The 19,801-nt window shown below is 33.9% G+C and overlaps 1 protein-coding gene across 1 annotated transcript in view; it reads left to right on the forward strand.

Moving 5' to 3' along the window:
* The window catches only part of Cep112 (centrosomal protein 112kDa), a 338,584-nt gene that overhangs the window by 152,217 nt on the left and 166,566 nt on the right, over window positions 1-19,801 (forward strand). Inside the window, exon 20 of the mRNA XM_013008835.1 lies at window positions 4,724-4,906. Coding sequence (XP_012864289.1) covers window positions 4,724-4,906 — 183 coding nt within the window. The remainder of the gene's footprint in view (window positions 1-4,723; window positions 4,907-19,801) is intronic.

Consider the following 19,801-nt stretch of genomic DNA (forward strand, 5'->3'; position numbering starts at 1 on the left):
AATGTAATAAAAATAGAGATAAAAATTGATGTAAACTTACACATGAAGATACAATACACATTTGAATAATCAAAAGGTAATTGGAGAAATAAGAGGTTGGGGCAAGGGATTAAAAAATACCTAGGAACAACTGAAAATGAAAAAACATAACATAATGAAAGCAGTTCTCAGAAAGTTAAAGCTGTTGGTATTAAAAAATCAAAGACATCTCAAATAATTAAGTTAACAATATATCTCAGGGTCTTAGAAAAGCAAAAAGAAGCCAAGCACAATTAGTAGGAGGGAAGAAATGTTAAAGATCACAGCTAAAATAAATGAAGTGGAAACCATGAGAAAATTATAAAAAAAATCAATAAAATAATTATTTACGAGGGGGGGTGGGTTTGGAAGGTAAGGAGGGAAGGGATGGTAGGGAAAAAACAAAGGAGGGGGTAACAATGCTCAATAGGAAATGTATTCATTTCCTTACTCAGGTAACTGTAACCCCTCTGTACAGTATCTTTACAATAAAAATATTAAAAAAAAACAATTATTTGGTTCTTTGAAAGAAAAAAGATTGACAAATCTTTAGCCAAACTAACCAAAGACAGAGAAGACAAATTAATAAAATAAGAGATGAAAAATGTGACTGAAATCTAGAGAATCATGCAATATTTTGGAAAACCTAAACTCCAATATGTTAGAAAGTATAGGAGAAATGAATATATTTTAAGAAACAAATCACCTACCACAGTTGAATCAAGAAGATACAAATAATTTAGATCAATAGTGAGCAATGAGATTGAAAAGCTAATTAAAAACACTCCCAACAAAAAAAAGCCTAGCACTGGATGTATTCACTGCTATAATTCTACCATGCTGTACACCAAAAACATGTTGAAAAAGAACTAAAAAGAGTGATCCAATTCCCAATGACCTAAAAAAATTACCTAGGATAAACTCAATCAAAGATGTTAAAGACCTTAAAACTAAAGCATTGAAGAAAGAAATTGTGTAAAATATCAGGAGATATAAAGATCTCCAGGATTCATAGATCTCAGAATAAATATTGTTTAAATGGCTATAAAGTAATACACAAACTCAGTGCTGTCCTCAGTTAAGTTCCATGGGTATTATTCACAGAAATAGAAAAAAAAATCTTGAATGTCCTATAGAAGTGTTAAAGACCTTGAATAGCCAAAACAACACACGCACATGCACACACACACACGCACACACACATACTGGCACATAGACCAGTTGGTCCAAAAATAAGCCCAAGAATATAATTCTATCTTACTCTGTATATAGGTTCCCAAAGCATATGTGCAAAAAAGCCTGCTTACCAACTATTGCTGGGAAAACCAGAGATCCTCTTGTAGAAGTACTAAAACTAGATCCCTATCTTTCACCTTGTAAATAACAAACTTGAAACAAACAAAAGAGTTTAGTGTAAGACATAAAGCTACTTGAAACTACTACAGGAAAACCTTGGGAGGACATTTCAAGGACAGGCCAAGTGCTTTCTGAGTAAGATTCCAATACCTTATGAAATAAGACAAGATGAGAGTGTATCAAACTAAAAAGTTTCTACAAAGCAAAAGAAACAACAAAACAAAGGAAAGACTTCAGGATGAGAGAAAATCTTTACCAGCTATTCATTCATCTGATAGGGGATAAGATCTAGAACGTGTTTTTTAAAAAACTCAAAAAAACCCAACAAAAATAACAAAAAATCCAATAAATAAATGGGATCTCAATTAAGCAGACACTTTTTAACTCAAGTACAAATGCATAACAAATGCATGTTATGTTTAACATCTTTAACAGTCAAAATTTGACTAACCATCAAGGAAAAAAACCTAACAAATTTTGATGAGGATGTTGGCAAAAATAACTACTTTTGCTGGGGATGTTCATTAGTCCAGCACTATGGAAATCAGTATGGTAGTTTCTCAAAAAATAGTAGAACTCCTATTTCATCAGCCTTATCACTTCTGGTGTGCACCCAATAGAATGGAAGTCAGCTGACTGTATAGGTATCTATATACTCAAGTTTATCATAATACTATTTAAAATAACCAAATTATCAAGTCAACCTAGGTGACATGAATAGGTAAATAGATTAAATATGTTATAGATACACATTAGAGTTTTACTCAGCCATTAAAAAAGTTAAAATTATGTTACTTGAAGGAAACTAAATGGAACTGTAGATCATCAAGTTATTGAAATAAGCCAATGCCACAAAATCAAGTATTGCATGTTTCCTCTCAGTGATGGAAGTTTTGGGAAAACAGTACAAAGCAAAACAAATCATGGTCATGAAAGTAAAATGGGAACTACTAAGGATGTGAAAAGGAAAGAATTTATGTGAAGGGAAGAGGACGTAGAAGAAAGTAATAGGACAGATTATATGCATGTTTGGAAATATCATGATGAAATCTCTTATTACAATGTATAATTTCATATATAATAATAATAAAAGATATGCCCAGAACAGTTAGGCTTATGATCTGAACTCTGCCATTTATCTAGAGAAGATACCTTAGCAGAGGTCCTGACAGTTAAGAAACCTCAGTTGAGATAAAAAAAAAAAGGGGGCTACAGCATTCAGAAGTTAGTCCAGTGCTAGACTAAACAGACCACCCTCAGCCATCTTGTTTACAATGGATTCACCAATATGGAATGAATAAATAAATGTGAACAAGAGCAAGGAAAGAGAAGCCTTCAAATTACTCAGGCTAGAAGTACACTATTACTAGGTAATAAAATGATGCAGTATCATTAGTAATGATCTTACATCTAGTCCTAGGCACATGTCTTTTGGGGAGGAAAATTCTATAATTCTTTAGTGTAATTACAGGTCATTTGGTAACTTGTAAATTATTTTACATTCTGTGCATTTTAGATCAGGTTAATTCTCCCCCTCCTTTTTTTTTTCTTTTTTTTTTTTGAGGCTTTGGAAAATCTCAGTAGAACTTTCTGCCTTTCATTTCTTTCAGTGAATGTGAAATGATCTTGACTAAAGTTTTAAATTTATTATTATGATAAGTTATAGTATAACAGTATAACAATATATAACTTGGTAGTAGCAACAATATGATGTCCATAAACTAAAAATCACCCAGTTCAATAATTCATATATTTGAGCTACCTAAAAAAATGCTGTAATAATAATAAAATTGAAAATTCTTTTGTTGAGGTTAACATTGTAGTGGCTGAGATCATAGGATAAAATATACATATTTATTATAATAATCAAAGAACTCTTTACTACTTAGTAGATTATATATTAGAAGAAATTTTAATGTTCTTTTTCTGTATAAAATGGAGGGAAATTCTTTAAATTTTAAATAAAGTGACTAGAATACATCGTTTGTGTTAGATGCAAAATACATATTTCTATATTGTTTTATACTTTTTTTCTGGTAAGAGTAGACCATAACATAAGAGTTAGCATACTTTTTTTCTTCTAAAGTAGCATAGTGCACTTTTCAGTGGTTTGGTAATTTGTTGGTTATTTTCCAACTCTTAAGAAAAATCACACTAAGGAAATGCTTTGAAACCTAGGTTCTAAATCAAGTTTAATTTATATTTTGATTCTTTATTTGCAATTAGGGGATAAGAATTTCAAATTAACTACTGAGATTTTGTACAGCTGGCACGGCAGGAGAAATGAATGCTATAGCTTTAAGATAAGGTAGTCTGGTGATGCACTGCACAAAACAAGATCGATTTGGAGCAGGCTCCTACTGTTAGCTTTTTTGAAGATGGATTCTCACGCCGAAAATAACACAACATATTTTAGATAACAGCAGTTTTTCCCCCTGAAATCCACCAAAACTGAAGAAAAATCCAAGTGACTGTTCTTAGCAGCTGTGTGGCCTGGAGTTCACTGGGGAAGCTGGCTTCCTGCAGCCCCCTATTCATCACCTGCTTCAAAGACAGCCTGGCTGGCTATAGTTTGCAGGCCAGGTAGGGTGCCATTGTGCAGTCTGGGAGGATTAGTATCAAAGCTGCGGCAACCAGGCCCTTGGTCTCCGGCTGCCATTCAGTCTAGCAGGGAGAGGCTAAGACTGGCCAAGGTCACAGTCTCCAGTGTGGAGTGGACTGGGAAAGGATCCTGAGAATAGAATGCTTTTTATGAAATCATGGCGCAGGCTTGCAGCACAGCAGGTGCCCTTCTGGAAGACATAACATCTGTTTATATTGGTCTACCGTAGCTGACAACGAGATAATAGAGCTTTGAAATTTATCATTTTATTTTTTAAAAGACAACTGTATATACAATAATCCAGATGCGTATTTAGCTCAGATCTTTCACTTGAAAATCATAAAGAAAACTGACCGATTTAATTGCTGCTTTTTACATGTATGTATTAAGCAAAAAGCAGTGCATGCTGAGTATTAACCGTTTACAACCATTGCTGATCAGTAATACCCGAATTCTGGGGGAGGAAATAACGTAGCATTCAACATAATTTTTTTCAGGGTTCAGACATGTGTGTCAACAGATTGCAAGAGAATTTCCTGAATATGTCCAACTGTCTTGAATATTAGGAGATTTGGATAAAAATCCCCCTCCCCCCCATCGAATGAGGGTATTTCAAGGGTGAGGTAATAATGACGCAAAAATAACATTTTCAACTTAGACAAATTAAAGAAAAATTAAGCTGTACATGAGTTGTCATGACGACAAGGATGTTCTGTTGATGAACTGTCCTCCTCATTGTCCAATCAGATAGTAGAGCTGAAGCTGGAGCATGAACAGGAGAAGACGCACCTATTACAGCAGCATAACGCAGAGAAGGATAGCCTAGTCCGAGACCATGAACGGGAAATTGAAAACCTGGAGAAACAGCTTCGCGCTGCCAATATGGAGCACGAAAAGCAAATTCAAGAGTTCAAGAAGAGAGATGCACAGGTAATTATCAATAATATTTGATAAAACGGGAATCTATTTTTTAAAAAGTCATCAGCGTTTAGTGTTTTCTTATTCTTGTTGATGCACGCTGTTTGATCATTTGTAAAACTGATATAAAATGTGATTTTTTTGTTTGCTCCCCACACCCCACTCCCCATTTTGGAGATGAATAAAGGCTTTAACTAGAGAAACCACAGGTAGCCAGATTAAAAATCCCATGGCGCGCTATAACTTGGCCCCTTTTTTATAATCTTGTCTCAGTTCCTTTCATGATTTTTTTTAAGGTATCTGCCCCTTACCCCTCCCTTCAGCCTTAGAAAATCCCTAAGAATATATCAGCCTCTCTCCTTGCTTTTTGTTTTAATCTCTGTAGGTAATCAAGCAGCTGTTTAATATTGCTTTTCCTTCCTAGTGTTGCTTTTTGTCATGAGACTATATTTGATTAGATCACTCAGATGGTAATTGATAAAAATGATTCCAGAGAAGGGCTATTTCCCATCATGTCTGTTGCTTTTTCCTGCATGCACGTACACATGCCTCCTAGCTTCCATCTCTGTAGTCCCTGTTGGAAGCCATTTGGCAGAATAACCCCCAGCTGTGGTAGCATTTGACTCTTCAAACTTATGGATGAAATGTGCACTGTCAGCATGGAAAATTATCTTTATAAATTTCAGATGAAAAAAAATCTTATTGGGTATGTGTCTTTGTGGTATAAAACATTCTTTAGGGTATGTATAATCAAGGGCCTTTAGTCTATCCTCTTGAGATTGCTGTGAAATTTTATTAAATGAACATTTAAGAGCAATTGACAACAATAAAAAGATAATTTTCTTTTCTAATAAAACCATATTATATACTAATTCTAAATACTCTTTTCCCATTGAAATCTCACCATACTAACCACACCACAGATAAGCTTCTTCCCCTATTAATCCTTCTTTCTAAAAATAATATAATTTCCAAACAGCAAAATAAATTTTCTATTATGCTATGTGTTTAAACAATTATAAATATGTAGATGTAAAAATAGTGCTAATTGAATACGATGTTAATTATTTTAGTGGAGAGCGGGTGGCGGTAAAGCAAAGAGTGGGAGTTATTGGTTATTTTTCATTTGACCTTGGATTGTCTTTTATTTTTGAGGAATAACTGGTGCAATATGAATATGCTCAGTATAGCCTTTTCTTTGTCATGATATGCATTTATAGGAAAAATATTTTCTGATTGTTTTATGGTGGTCTGCTTAAACAATGGTCATTGTAGTGGTCGTCATGATACTGGAATAGTCAAGTCGTTCCTGTTAAATCAACATTCATCATACTTTCGCCATCAACCTCATGAGAGCAATTAAAAATGATATGTTTTTCTTTTAACTTCCAGCCATAAAATATTTTCAAGTTCTTAGGTTTTCCTGCAGACATGATGGTAAAGCCTACCATTGTCTTTCCACCATAATGGAGGTGGGATCTGAGAGTATGGGATCTGTTTACATAATAAAATCAAATAAAAGGATACAATAACATTCATTAGTTTACCTAACTTTCCATTATTTTGGTGTTTTGGGGGAAAGCTACCACCAGTGAAGGCCAAATTTAGAGGAGATCTTTGTGATTTTTGCATATGCCGTGTCTACCATATAGGGTGCGGTTCATCCAATCATAACAAAGGAGAAATTTTAGAATTTCAATGTATAAATTAAGCCACAGGGAGGACATAATATTGTTGTTAGTTGGATTTGTTCTCATTGAAATACTAAGTTTAAGAATAATATGATCTTTTCAAATGCTTTAGTTTAGGATTTTTTTCCCTATTTTTGTGTCTTTCTTGGAACGTTTTACTAATTGGAATTGCTGTCATGGGATTTCCAGTAAGCAATAGAAACAGGCTAAATGCATTCTTGGCCAAAAAGAAAATAGTTCGGTGTAATTAATTATTTTTAGAGAATACACCTTTTACCAATAAATTACATATTTGACAGCCTTATGCCTACCTCATTGCTAATAATTTGTATTTATCTTTAATTATTCAATGTGGCTATAACTTCAAAGTTTTCTTTAGGTAAGTCTTAGATTTTCAGACTATATCTCTTTATATTTGTGGCCTAAATAACAATGTATAGTACCTTTTGAATATTGAAATTATTCACAAATTTTTAAAAATGGATGTATGGTTTCATAATAGAAGATTCATTAAAAAATCAAGGTGTTGTTTAATGACAAATGCATGAATCTTAAATATTAGACTGCATATTTAAAAAAAATTAGTTTCAGAGAGATTTGGTTTTCAGTTAACCTTTGGCTGTTTCAGTTTAGCAATGGAAGCCATTTTGTAAAAAGGACTCAGCAATACTTAACCAAAGGGGACCAATATAAAATCTACTCTATATGTTATGGATTTGTTTGCTTCCTCTTCATCACACTCTTAAATAAAGTTAATATTCTAAAAATCTATTCTTAGCAGCTTCTACATATATAAGAGAGAGTCATTATTATATAGTTATCTACCTTAAGCTGAAAAATGCCAACTAGGAACTTCCTTTGGGAAATATGTTTTATAATTATTAAGAATAGATTTTATTTTAGAAATATACCTTTTGTAGAAAAAAACAGTAAAAAATCTAAAGATAATAATTTTCCTCATTGTAGTTTCCTCATTGTATATTCTGTATATGTATTACATTTTTGTTACAGTACTTTTTCAGTGTCAGGCTATATATATGTTGTGATAATTAGCTAAAATGCACATTTAGTTTTATCATTTTCATAGATGTTGTTTGGTTCTACCTAAGATCATGTCTAAGAAAAAGCGTCTAGACCAGTAGAAATGAACACATGTAGAAATTATTATGTTGTTGTCAAATATTTCTTTTTACCCAGACCCTCTGATTGAATTTATCATGGAGAATGATTTAATTGATTCAGTCACCTTTTAAATATAAAGAAAATGTGTAAATATCTTAGAAAGGTTCTTCGAAAATGGCAGCTCTTTGTGGAATTCTTGCTTTGCCTTTGCACTGTGATATAATGAAAGGATGTCTGTACTTTATGGAATTAGAAAACAAAAATAGAATGTGGGTTCTTCAGTTTCTTAGCTTTTTTTTAATTCTTTGAACCTTTTATAAATTTCTTGATATTTTATATTTTTGAGTGATGTGTATGAATACTGTGTGTCTGTTACATAGCACCCAGAGGTAGTTCACCATCTTAGTTAGTTATGGGACCTATGGAAGTACAGGCAGATCAAGGTGTCTGGATAAGCAGCAGCTACTGTGTACCACCCTCAGGATTATCCGAATTAAATGTAACATCCTTGGAGGAAGTTACCAATGATATTTAAAAATACATTAAACTTAGTATTTGTGTATGTACTATGGATCTTGCATAACTCTGGCATTTAAATGCTTTTGATTCGTGAGAATTATGTTTCTAATCATAATTAAACACATTTTTGCACTTTAAGTAAGAGAAGGGTTATCTTGATTTTGCTATGTGAATTCACATTAAAAGGTTGTATCTATGAGGCTGTACCTATCACTGATTCTAAAATGTGAAACTTGTTATTTTCTCTACCTAAAAATAAGGAAAACGAATCTCCATTTATAAACTGTGTGTGTGTGTGTGTGTGTGTGTGTGTGTGTGTGTGTGTAATCAGTGTTAGTCTGAAGGTTACCCAAAGGGAAAGTTCAATAGTGTGTATGGTCTGACCATTATTGGTTACACCTACCTATGCATTGTCTTTGAGCTTTGGTAGCATTTTTCTATAGAAAACATTTGATTCTAATTTTTTTATATGCCTTCAGTTTTAAAATATTCAAGGAAGCATTTAATAACAAACATATACTTCCAAAATTCCTTTAGAAGTAAAAATTAGAAACATAGTTTAGACTAGAAACAATTTGAGTTAATGTTCTAATATTAACTACCAAGTGTATTATTCTCTATGTAGATTCTCTTGCCCTCTATATTTATAATATGAAAAATTATTATTAGAAAAAATAATTACTAAAACAAAAATATAAATATAAATATATGCTCATAAAAACAAAAATCCTATTATTAGATATATGAAATCCAATGATATTTCATTACATGAGTAAGAGATTTTTCTACCTGTATTAAAATTGTTCATACCATACTTGCATAATCAGAATATTATTTCATCATCAATATTTGTTTATTAACATTTTTACTTTGTTCTGAGGAGGTAATGATTTTTTTCTTTGATCATATAAACTATGCAAACTGTACTTCCCCAATTTAATGATGCTGTTGCTATAATGCCACCTGCTTCTTGTTCCCCTCTTCTCCTTAGTGACATACACAGTCACACCTGAATGGACTCTTGTGCTCTGGCTGTGTACACAGTAATATTAATGTGTATCTACTCATGTACCCAATTATCTGTACTAGAGGAATAGTGGAAAAAATGTGCTCTGTATTAAGTGGGTTTATTTGTAGTGTACAAAGTTTAACCTCAGATATCAGAAGGTTGGTGGGAAAAACTTTAAATATTTCACTTTCATTTTGCAAAAAAGAAATAAGACTTTGGGACAGACTTTTCATAAAACCACACATTAAATTTTTCTATTTTAAAAAGATATTTTATAGTATTCTAACTGTTGTATTTAAGATAGCTCAAAAACTCTGTACATTTGAAATATAGAAGTTTTCCTAACTGGGCAATGTAAAAGAGCTTGTGAGGAGGAAGTCTGTGTTTTTCTAAAACTAAATCCTGGGTTGTTTAGAGTTTTTCAAATTGATGTGAAGAGTCCTTATATTCTGACATAGAAACACTGATGGGAATATATTATTTTGTTATCATATGTATCATAGCATTACATAGAAATTTAATAATATGCTTATTTATTTATTGCTCTATAAATTAATTAATATATGTATATTTTTATGTACCTAATTCGGATAGAGTATAAGAAAAGTGATTAAAAAAGGTAGAGCATAATTTTTTGTATAATTCCAGCTTGGCACTCAAAAATTATAATTATTTTAAAAGCAATAAATACACCCATAATTGAGCTAGTATAAATAATTCAACTTGATCCTCATCCTGGAGAAAAGTAAGTTTACAAAACAAAATATATAGGAAGAAATAAGAAAAATATTTCTCTAAGAATGATCCAGTTGTGGAAGTATATCTATAGTTCTGTGCATATTTTTTAAAATGTGGTAGTTACCATGGAAACCACATTCTGCAGTATGTGGTCCACTTTTTTTAGATAAAGAGTATTCCTTTAAAGGGAAACCTTCTGTGTAATAACATATAAATTATTCCCTTTGAACTGTCAACTTTGTATCAACTGTTAATTGTTGCTTTAAAAATCTATCTTTTGTTCTCATACTTAATGGATTTCTTTAGAAATATTAACATTTTTCTCATATAACAGGTGAATAAAATGTGATATACCTTATATACAAAATAAAATGTGACCCCTTTGCAATGCTGAAAATGTGAGGTATTGCAAGGAAACAAAAAAAATCATTCAGTACAGATTGTTCTACCAGATAAGAAGGTTTTAGTCATACCAAGTGTCTAACAATAATGTGGTGCTACTTAAAGCACCTAAAGAGATGACCATATCCACTTATTTTCAATTCATAGATAGGTAAATTGGGATTCAAGGACATTATCTAGCCCCAAATCACAGAACAAGCACACCAAGGTTTTAACAGTTTTTCTTCAAGTTCTATATTTGCATCCTTCAAGAAAGATTTTAGATTTTTTTTGAAAGACTTGGACATGGCAAAAAAGGAATAGGGTTGTGTGTGAATCTTTTCCTAGCATGAGAGAGATACTACTCTGTTTCTCATGCTCAGATTCTTAGTGCAATTGCAATTTCCATTCATCTCTCTGTTTGGTAAACTGTGTTCCTGAAAAGTCATAATTCCATACTGTTTTATTTCTATTTTTAATACTAATAGAGTAGTGCTAACCTTGAGGGGGAAAAAAGCTCAGGGACAGAGCCCAGGCCCTAAGTTCAAGCCCCAGAACAGGCAAAAAAAAAACACAAAACCTTTCAGAGTTGAATGGAATAGAATGGAGTAGAGTGGAAAACTGAATGAGCTTTTAAAATGGGTTACTTCTCGTTTTCATATTATTACTGAAATAAAAGAGTATACTCAGTGAAGGAATTCACCAAATATCTTAGTGATAAAATGCTTGCCTAGCATGGTACCAGACTTGTGGGTTGGATCCTGGTGGGAAAAAATAGCAAATAAAAAAATGCATGGCAGTTTTCACCCATACTGATAAAATATGGCTCATGAATGGTTTATAAAATCTTTGTTATATAAACATACTAACTTGAATATTACTTATGACCCATTCATTCCATGGAACAGGTTTTTAAATCATGAAGGGTAATGTTAGTGTTTTTTGTTTAAAAATCAAAATTGGGTTCTGTTACATAACACTAGCAACTTAAAACATTTTAAAAATGAAAGTCAGTGATGGTTTATTAAGTTCAAAGGGGACTTTTCTGTAGAAATATAAGTAATAATTGGAAACTATGTTGCTTTTACATTTCTTAAAAATTTGTATTGATGTAGTTTTGACTTTATTCAAGAGCCATTTTGGTCAAATTAAAAAAATCAAGATAAAAGCTTTAAAAAATAAATATCCAAGAACAATTATTCTACATTCCAAGTTTCATTTTTATTGACATAGAGAAAAATGTGTTTAGTTATTTCTAGTATATTGTTCTTCCTTCTCTTCACCTCTGCCTCAGTGAAATGACTGAGATTGTTGGCAGAAATTATCTTTGAGGAAATATTGGGTGAATAGCCCTTCTTCCTTGATGTCTTAGAAAAACCATTTTTTAGTTATCTGACCCAATCAGTTCTGTAAGAAACATCCCTTATGTCTTCACTTGTATAGTTGATGTAATTTCTCATGGCAGAGAGGTTGAAGTTAGAGCACGAGAAATGATTGGCAAAATGATGATATCATCAAATGTTCAAAGAGCTGCAAATTGAAGCTCATTAAGCTGTCATTTGTGTTCCATTCAAGACTAATTGGAATCATGCCTAGTTGCATGATATGAAAGATACTTAACACCTGAGCATTTTTCACAACAAAAAATGACAGAAATTGATGTTAGTGAGATCTTAAACTCCTACTTGCCGAGGACAGCAAAGCATTAAATGAAAATGATAGCCTATTTTCAAAGTATGTTAATATTTGTATTTAGAAAATACTTGGAAATAGTCCTTAAGTAGCAACTTTTAGATAATAAAATTGGCCTAATTCAGCCTAAAGTATTAAAATCTATGAGTTAATATGTTGAAATAAATATACTTCAGTGAATTCTTTTGTTAGTTCTGATAATTATTTTAAATTATTTCCTTATGTCTCTGATATTTTGGGGGTGTTGTGTTGTAAAAAATGAAAAGAAATCAAAAAGGACATATGCAATTAGATATCCAAGATTTGAAAATATCTGTTATTTTTCCAGTTCATTTGGATTTGTATGACTTGGATAGAAGCCAAGGCCTGAAATTATTGACAGTATTTGAATGGGTATCTTGGATCTAGGTTTTTTTTCCTTGTTTGTAAGTATGGTTACATTGTTGTATCAGTCTCTTGACAAGTTTGTATGTCATTCCCATTAATACAGTGACTCTAATGATGAGGAACCTTCAGAAAACAAGAAAATAGTCTGGCCAGGCCTAGCCACGCAAAACAAGGAAATTTTCAGGAAAATTTTAAAGTTGTGGTCTATAAATCGTTAAAATGAGATTGGTGATTCCTGTATCCTGCATTGACTCCTTAAATTAGCATTTGTTTTTTTAATAGCTCTGGAACATATTTATTAATTAGAATAGTGCCCTAAATATATAACCTAATGTATAATTACTAGAATCTACAATTGCTTGTCTTAATAAATATTAATTTATTAGTAATTAATCTCTTGTTTTAATAAATGTTAATTGAAAAATCTTCTGCTAAATAGTATTCTATTTAAAGTTGGTTTCTACACAGTATCCCATTTAAAGTCGGCCCAACTGTGCAAATGATGGGTAAAATATGGAAATGTCATTACATCTATAACCATTTCTAGTGACTTATAATTAAGAAACCACAATCTATTGCCCTAATGTTAAGTATTTTCTTAAAATATTCAACTCAGAAGAGTAGTAGTAGTGTGATTCTACCCATGAAAATTGTAATTATTAGGTATCCTAATTGCTCTTTGAAATCACACTGTTCCACATTGATATTGGTAAAATAGAACTCTAGGACTTAAACATTTATAATATATAAATCATATTTCTTTCCATATAACTTTCCCTATCTAAACGTTAAATACAACTATCTTTTGGAGTTTCCCCATGATATCAATTTTCAACTTGATTAATTTATTCCTTTAAAGTTGTATGTGACTAACATATTGCTAGACCTTGAGGGCAAACTATAGCAATGAAATTGGAGGAAAACTAGTTGGAATTATGAAGGTCTTTGTTAAGGCAATGCTAGTGAAGACACTAATAAGGCAGAAGGAGATGAAAAGACCCAGAGCTATAGTTTGCTGTGTAATAGGACATTTAGGCCTTAATGATACCAGTGTGGAAATACAGGACTAGAGAGAAAAAGAAAGTTCTCTATCACCTTTGGAAATAAAGATCTGAGCTACCCAAGAGACTGACATCTCAGGATCTTGGTTCAAAGCTATGCTAGAAAGGAAAGTTCATGCAACTTTTATCTCCAATTAATAACCCAAAAGCTGGAAGTAGAGGTATTGCTCAGGTAAAACAGCATCATTAGGCTTGAGCAGCAAAGCTAAGAAACAGAGCCCAGGCCCTGAGTTCAAGACCCAGTATTGGCACAAGAAACTAAAGAAAGAAAGATTTGAGACTTACAAGCATGGCTTGTAGAGCATATGAATGTGGTGAGATCTATGGAGGCAGAAGAGAATGAATAGAAGACACTCAAATACTCAACTGCCTAAATGGAGGCAGAGGGATGGAGCCAGACAAGAACACTGAGAACGGGTTGGGATATATAAAGAGAGCCAAGGGAAAGTAGTATTTTAGACACCAGGGGAAAAAAATCACAATAATCTCTAACCCAAATTAATAAAAGTTTGAAATAACACAATATTTGAATAACCTTTTCCATGTTAACTCTTAGCTTTTTTGTTTTTAACAAATCATGAGATGAATAATGACCTTTGAAGACTGATGCCTCGTCGCATACTTTTCCAGTTGAACATGGACTTGGAGACCCAGGAGCCCATTAAAGAGATTGAAAACTTGAAGCTCAGGTGAATGATTCATCTGGAGCCATCAGTGGCTGTCAGGCGGGCAGGGAGGCCCATTAATGAGGTGGGAAGCATCAGTCACACACCAGGCCCAGCATTGCTAGTCTCATTGAGAGCAGTAGATTTCAGGTCCACAGAGAGCTTTGCTGAAGTAACTGTGGTTCAGATGTCAATTTACATTTTTGCATGGAAATCTTATTTGAAGAACATATAAAATTATTAAATCTATGCAATTAAATAATACCACACCTTCCAAATAAATAGAACTGCTTTTTGTGTATACAGTACTGGTGTTAGAACTCAAGGCCTCACACTTGCTAAGGAAATACTCTATCACCTAAGCTACACCCCCAGACTTTTTTCTTTTGCTTTAGTTATTCTTCAGATAGTATCTCTCATTTTTACCCAGAGGCAGGCTCCAAGTATGAGAAAGGTCCATATTTCACTTGGTTAAGTAGGATTTACTGTCACGATCATCCAATAAGGAACAAACTCAGTTCTAGCAGGAAAAAAAGGAACAAGGTTTTCCTGGGGCTATCTTGTGAGCCAAGAATTTGAGGAGCAAAGATCAGAGGAGAAAAGATAGAACATTAGCAGACAGGAGATGAAGAGGCTTGTAACTGTGTGAAAACCCTCCTCTGGAAGGGTTCTTGCCAGGCCATTTAATGAATGGCTGAAGTATTACACATGAGCTAATTGCTGTTCTCTGGTTGTCTGCCCATACCTCAGTCAGAAGATGAGTGTGCCTGCAGGAACTAGGGAAGTCTTCATAGAATGGAAGATGTGAACAACACTGAGCCGGTTTAGACCCCATGTGTGAAATTGTTTCCAATTCATCAAGCTGAAAACAAAAGAACATAGAAATTGATGGATGAGATGAGAATAAAAGGAGAAGGGAGAGAGATATTCAGAAAGGTAACTTCCTGTGGGCTATTATTTCAGAGTTTAATACAGATTTGGGTACCTGGACATAGGTGGCAGAAGACAAGACAAAAATTGGGGAAATGCAGACAAGGAGGTAGGAAGATGCTTAAAACAAATCTTACCTGCCTTGAAGTTGTGCCCAAAGCCAGCAATGCCAAAAATAGTCAGCTAATGACCTGTAAGAGGATCCAGCCCCCTATCCCCTTAGGGAAATAAACCCAAGATGCCCCATCCTCATAGAAAACTTGAGGGCAGGTGGGAGGCAAGGAGATCACTTCTTCAGGGTCAAGTTGTAAGCCACTTGTCTTCAGAGGAATTTCTATCTCTTGGCTGGGGATGGAGGGTGGGGGCATTGCTTACTCCTGCTATTTCCCAGATCTGATGCCTAATCTTGTTTGATTCCTTTGCTCTAGTCCTGGGCTAGTATGTCATGTGATGAGCTAGCTGCTTTCACAGGTGTCCTAGCAGGACAGAGGTTAGCTATCAAAAGTAAACATGTTTATGCTTTAGGATTGGACGAGTCATGCCATTTAAGACTCTGACATAAAGAAAGGGGAGTATTTATAAGTTGATGGTCTTGGAATTGTGGGAATTTGAACCTCCATATTTGAAAGAATGGCTGTTTTTGCCACATGTGGTGGTACATGCTTATAATCCTAGCAAGGGGGAAGTGGAGGCAGGAGGATCAAGATCTTGGGGCCAGCCTGGGCTACATAGTGAGACCATCTTAAAATGAAACATAAAACAAAGGAATGATTGTTTTTTCATTAAAAACATGCTTTTTGTTATATATAGAAACATGAACACTTTCAATTAGAAATTATCTATTTTAATTTTTTCTGCATATCATTTAGTTTGAGAAAGAGAATTGAACACTGTTATGTGCTAAATATTTTTATATGCTTTCTGGGAAAGCTCTTATCTCAGATTTTACTTATCTCAGAGCCAAGCTGTGCAGCTCTTAAGTGAAAAACTAGGATTTGAACCCAAATGGGTCTGACTTCAAAGACCATGAACTCTCTCTCTCCTATACCTCATTGTGGATATAAATTATAGGCATACCCTTGGTAGGAAAAACAAGTTTTTTTTGCTACTACTCACTAGAGACTTGTGGTTAACATTCATGAATATTGTGAGGATAATTTTACAGAACAAATCAAATTGACATGTCAGAACTATTTAGACCCACAAATTTTAGTGATGAGTCCCCCAGCATTTTATACTCAGTATTGAGCTCCTTCTATTTGAGTTAGCATTAATGTCATAGTAGAGTTAAGGCTGCAATTTTCTCCCAGCACAAGTCTTTCTCCTGAACTCTATGGCAGCCCATAGCTATTTAGATTGGGCTCAGAAACGTTTTTAAACATTAATTTGGTTTGACATGACTTGGTGCACAAATTAATTATTCAAGCACATATTGTTCCATGTACATGAAAAGAATGAAACTGTAGTGAAATGCATTCTAACTACCACATGTGAATTGTAATGTTACTTGCAATCAGACTGTAAAGGAAAAAAGCTGGCAACTTATAGTAACTCTGAATTGGGCTGGTCCCACAAAATTAGCATAAATATGTGAAGCAATCAGAATAGTTTTGGACGTCCTAGGAAGTGTCCCTATTCTTATCTAGTTCTGAAAGAATGTGAAATAAACTATTCATTTAACCAAGAATAAAAATATGTCTGCTATGCAGTTATAATCATGTGTCATTAATCTGAAAATACTGCAGAAACTCTGACAAATTAAAAACACAAGGATGTGTCTGCAAGGGTTTTTTCAGCCATTAAAAAGCTGCTTCACCTCTCAGGCAGGCTCTTTTATGGCAACTTCTTGCACAGTGTACTGACATCTTCAAAGGCTCTGACATCTGTCGGCCTTTGAACTACCATTAAAAAATATTATCCCATTTCCATTCTTTTATGCCCATTTTTTTAATTATAGCCCTTCTTTCAAGTTGGGAACATGGTTGGTTTAAATGATGCTGTCCTTTCGTTTTCAGCCACCCAGCTGCGGTTTGAATAAATTGATGTAGAATCAAAGGCGGGACTTTAAAGGAAAAAGGTTTGATGGACTTGGACTCCGAACCAGATGAGGTTTTATGATGAAAAGGGTTTAATCCCAGCACAGGCATTGCTTCTATCAGCTGAGCAGTACAAAGCAATTCATATATATAGGTTCACGCGAAATGATCTATTTTTTTTAACAGCACAGATCTCTTCAGGACTTGCAAATGTGGCATTAGCTAATATTCAGAGAGCTGATTTCCTTTCATCCACCAGAAGCTTATGATTATAGTACAGTTCTCGAATTGGAAATGAGAGCTGCAACACAGATTTAAAGCTGTGCTGTCTGATTTGTATTCAATATACATGTCACTGCGGACAGGCTAGTCTGGGCCAAGCTGGTTCAATACAAGGAAAAAAGTTTCATCATCTGAGATTCTTAGTCAAAAATATCACCAGCTAATTAAAACAGCAGTCCCATGACTATTAGGGAGGTGTTTGGTTGATTGGTATCTCTTAAAGTTTGACAAGAAGGATTTGAAGATGCATCCTCTCTTTTATTACATATTCTGCTTGCAGTGTTAATGTGCTTGAGTGAGTGCCTTGCAGGGTAATGAAGTTTAATCGACTAACTCAAACCATTTTTTAAAAGGGAAAACAAAAATTTAAACAATTACTTTGCTTTAAAATAGTTTATCTTATCTGGTAATTGATCTGGAAAATAATCATTTGTGAAAGCATGTTTGAACATTGTTTTTTGTTCCAAATACTATTGAATGAATATTATCATCTTGAGCCAAATAGTTAAGTAACTAAGTAGTTCAAGATAATTATAAACCTGTGTCATAGATCTAAGTGTACTTTAAAGTTAAAAGTGATTATTTTTAATCTAGTAATGGTTCAGGACAATAATAATTTAAATTTTTCTCCAAGTATGGTGGCACTTGCCTTATATCAGAATTTTACAGTCAGTTTCTTAAAATAAAAGGCTAGGTATGGTGGTTCACAGCTAGAATCACAGTTACTTGGGAGGTAGAAATCTGGAAGGATCCCAGTTTTGAGACCAGCTCACAAAAAGTTAGCAAGACCCTGTACCAAGCCAAAGGCAATGGTGTGTGCCTGTGATCCCAGCCGTAAAAGCACAGGAGGAAGATTTTGCAGCACAGGGCTGGCCCTAGGCAAAAACGTGGGACTCTATCTGAACAATAACTAAAGCTAAAAAGGGTTGAGGACACAGCTCAGGTGGCAGAGCATCTCCAGAGTAAGCATCAAGTCCTGAGTTTAATTCCCAGTACTTTAAAAATAAAAAGATTTTCCATTTATTTGGAAGGTTTAGTATCATTTGATTGCATAGATTTATTAATTCTGCATGTTCAAATTCTGCAAATTCAAATAGGATTTACATGTAAAAATGTAAATTAGTACCTAAGCCATTGTAAGAATATATATGAATTTTTATATTGGGAAAATATTAATTTGGTAGGCTTCTGTAGCTGCTAAAAGTCTTCTTTAGATTCCAGAATGTTCCACCTCCCTTCTCATCAGAAAAAGTGGGATAAAACCAGTGAAGCTAGGTTTTTATCACTGCCCACATCCCACTGTCTTTACCGTTATCAGTTCTGACCAGGTCTTTTCACTTAGTACTAGCCCTCATGCTGCTCCTTCTATTCTCAGTTTCTGTATCTTCACTTTGAGGTCTGAGCTCTGCTTTTTCAACCTTTTCCTGCTTTGTTAGGTCATCTGCATTTCAGGGGACTAAAAACCTCTAAGTGCTCATCTCTCATCTCAAATATCTGGTTGCCTCTTGGCATCTCTGCTTAACTTGCTCACAGACACCTCCCACTCTGCCTCCCCACCTTCCACAGGTAGGTATATAGCATTACTGAACATTCACTAAGTGCGGTAGCCAGAATATGGCATCCTTCTAACACTTTCCTTTCTCTTAATCTCTTGGTAAATTCTATAGATTCAGCTTCCTGGAATTGATCTTAGTCCTGCTTTGACTTCTATTCTCCCAAAAGCCTAATCATTGTAGGACACTGTCCTGCTTAGAGTATTCCCATAGCTTGTATTTAGAATAAAATCTGAGCTTCTTAGCATGGCCTGCCATCTCCTGCATGATCTGGCCCTATGGTTACTTTTCAGCATTTCTTATATTCTCCACCAGAATACTTTGTTTGTAAATTTTATAGCAAATTTATAAATAAAGGCAGCATCATAGGTCAATAACAGCTGGAGCAAAGCCAGCGTAGTGTCCCTCTGAGGAGTCAGGGTGCCTTAAGCGTTTGGTTAGGTTATAGGGAAAAGACATAGCTTTCTATATGCACTTAGAGAAGTCACAAAGTTCCCTTTAGATTTTTAGCTTGTTCTTTGGTGGGTTGATTGTCAGCCTATTTTGAGCCTTCTCAAAATCTCTTAACATATGATGACAAATACATACTATAGGATAAGCCTATGATTACTATAATATTATATTCATAAGTTTGTGTCTTCCAGAGGAAAGAGTGTATCCTATTTATTTTGTGTGTAAAAATCCTACAAGAGGACCCGATCTGAATGCTGATATTTAATTGGTGAACAAATGAACACAAATCCATAAATTTAATTATTCCATAGGGCTTGATTTAGTTCTAGACTTTCCTTGCTTCTATATTTTGTAATTCTCAGATTTCTAAAATATGCTGAGTGTGTTT

The sequence above is a fragment of the Dipodomys ordii genome, unplaced genomic scaffold (assembly GCF_000151885.1).
Source record: "Dipodomys ordii isolate 6190 unplaced genomic scaffold, Dord_2.0 Scaffold7, whole genome shotgun sequence".
Lineage (NCBI taxonomy): Eukaryota > Metazoa > Chordata > Mammalia > Rodentia > Heteromyidae > Dipodomys > Dipodomys ordii.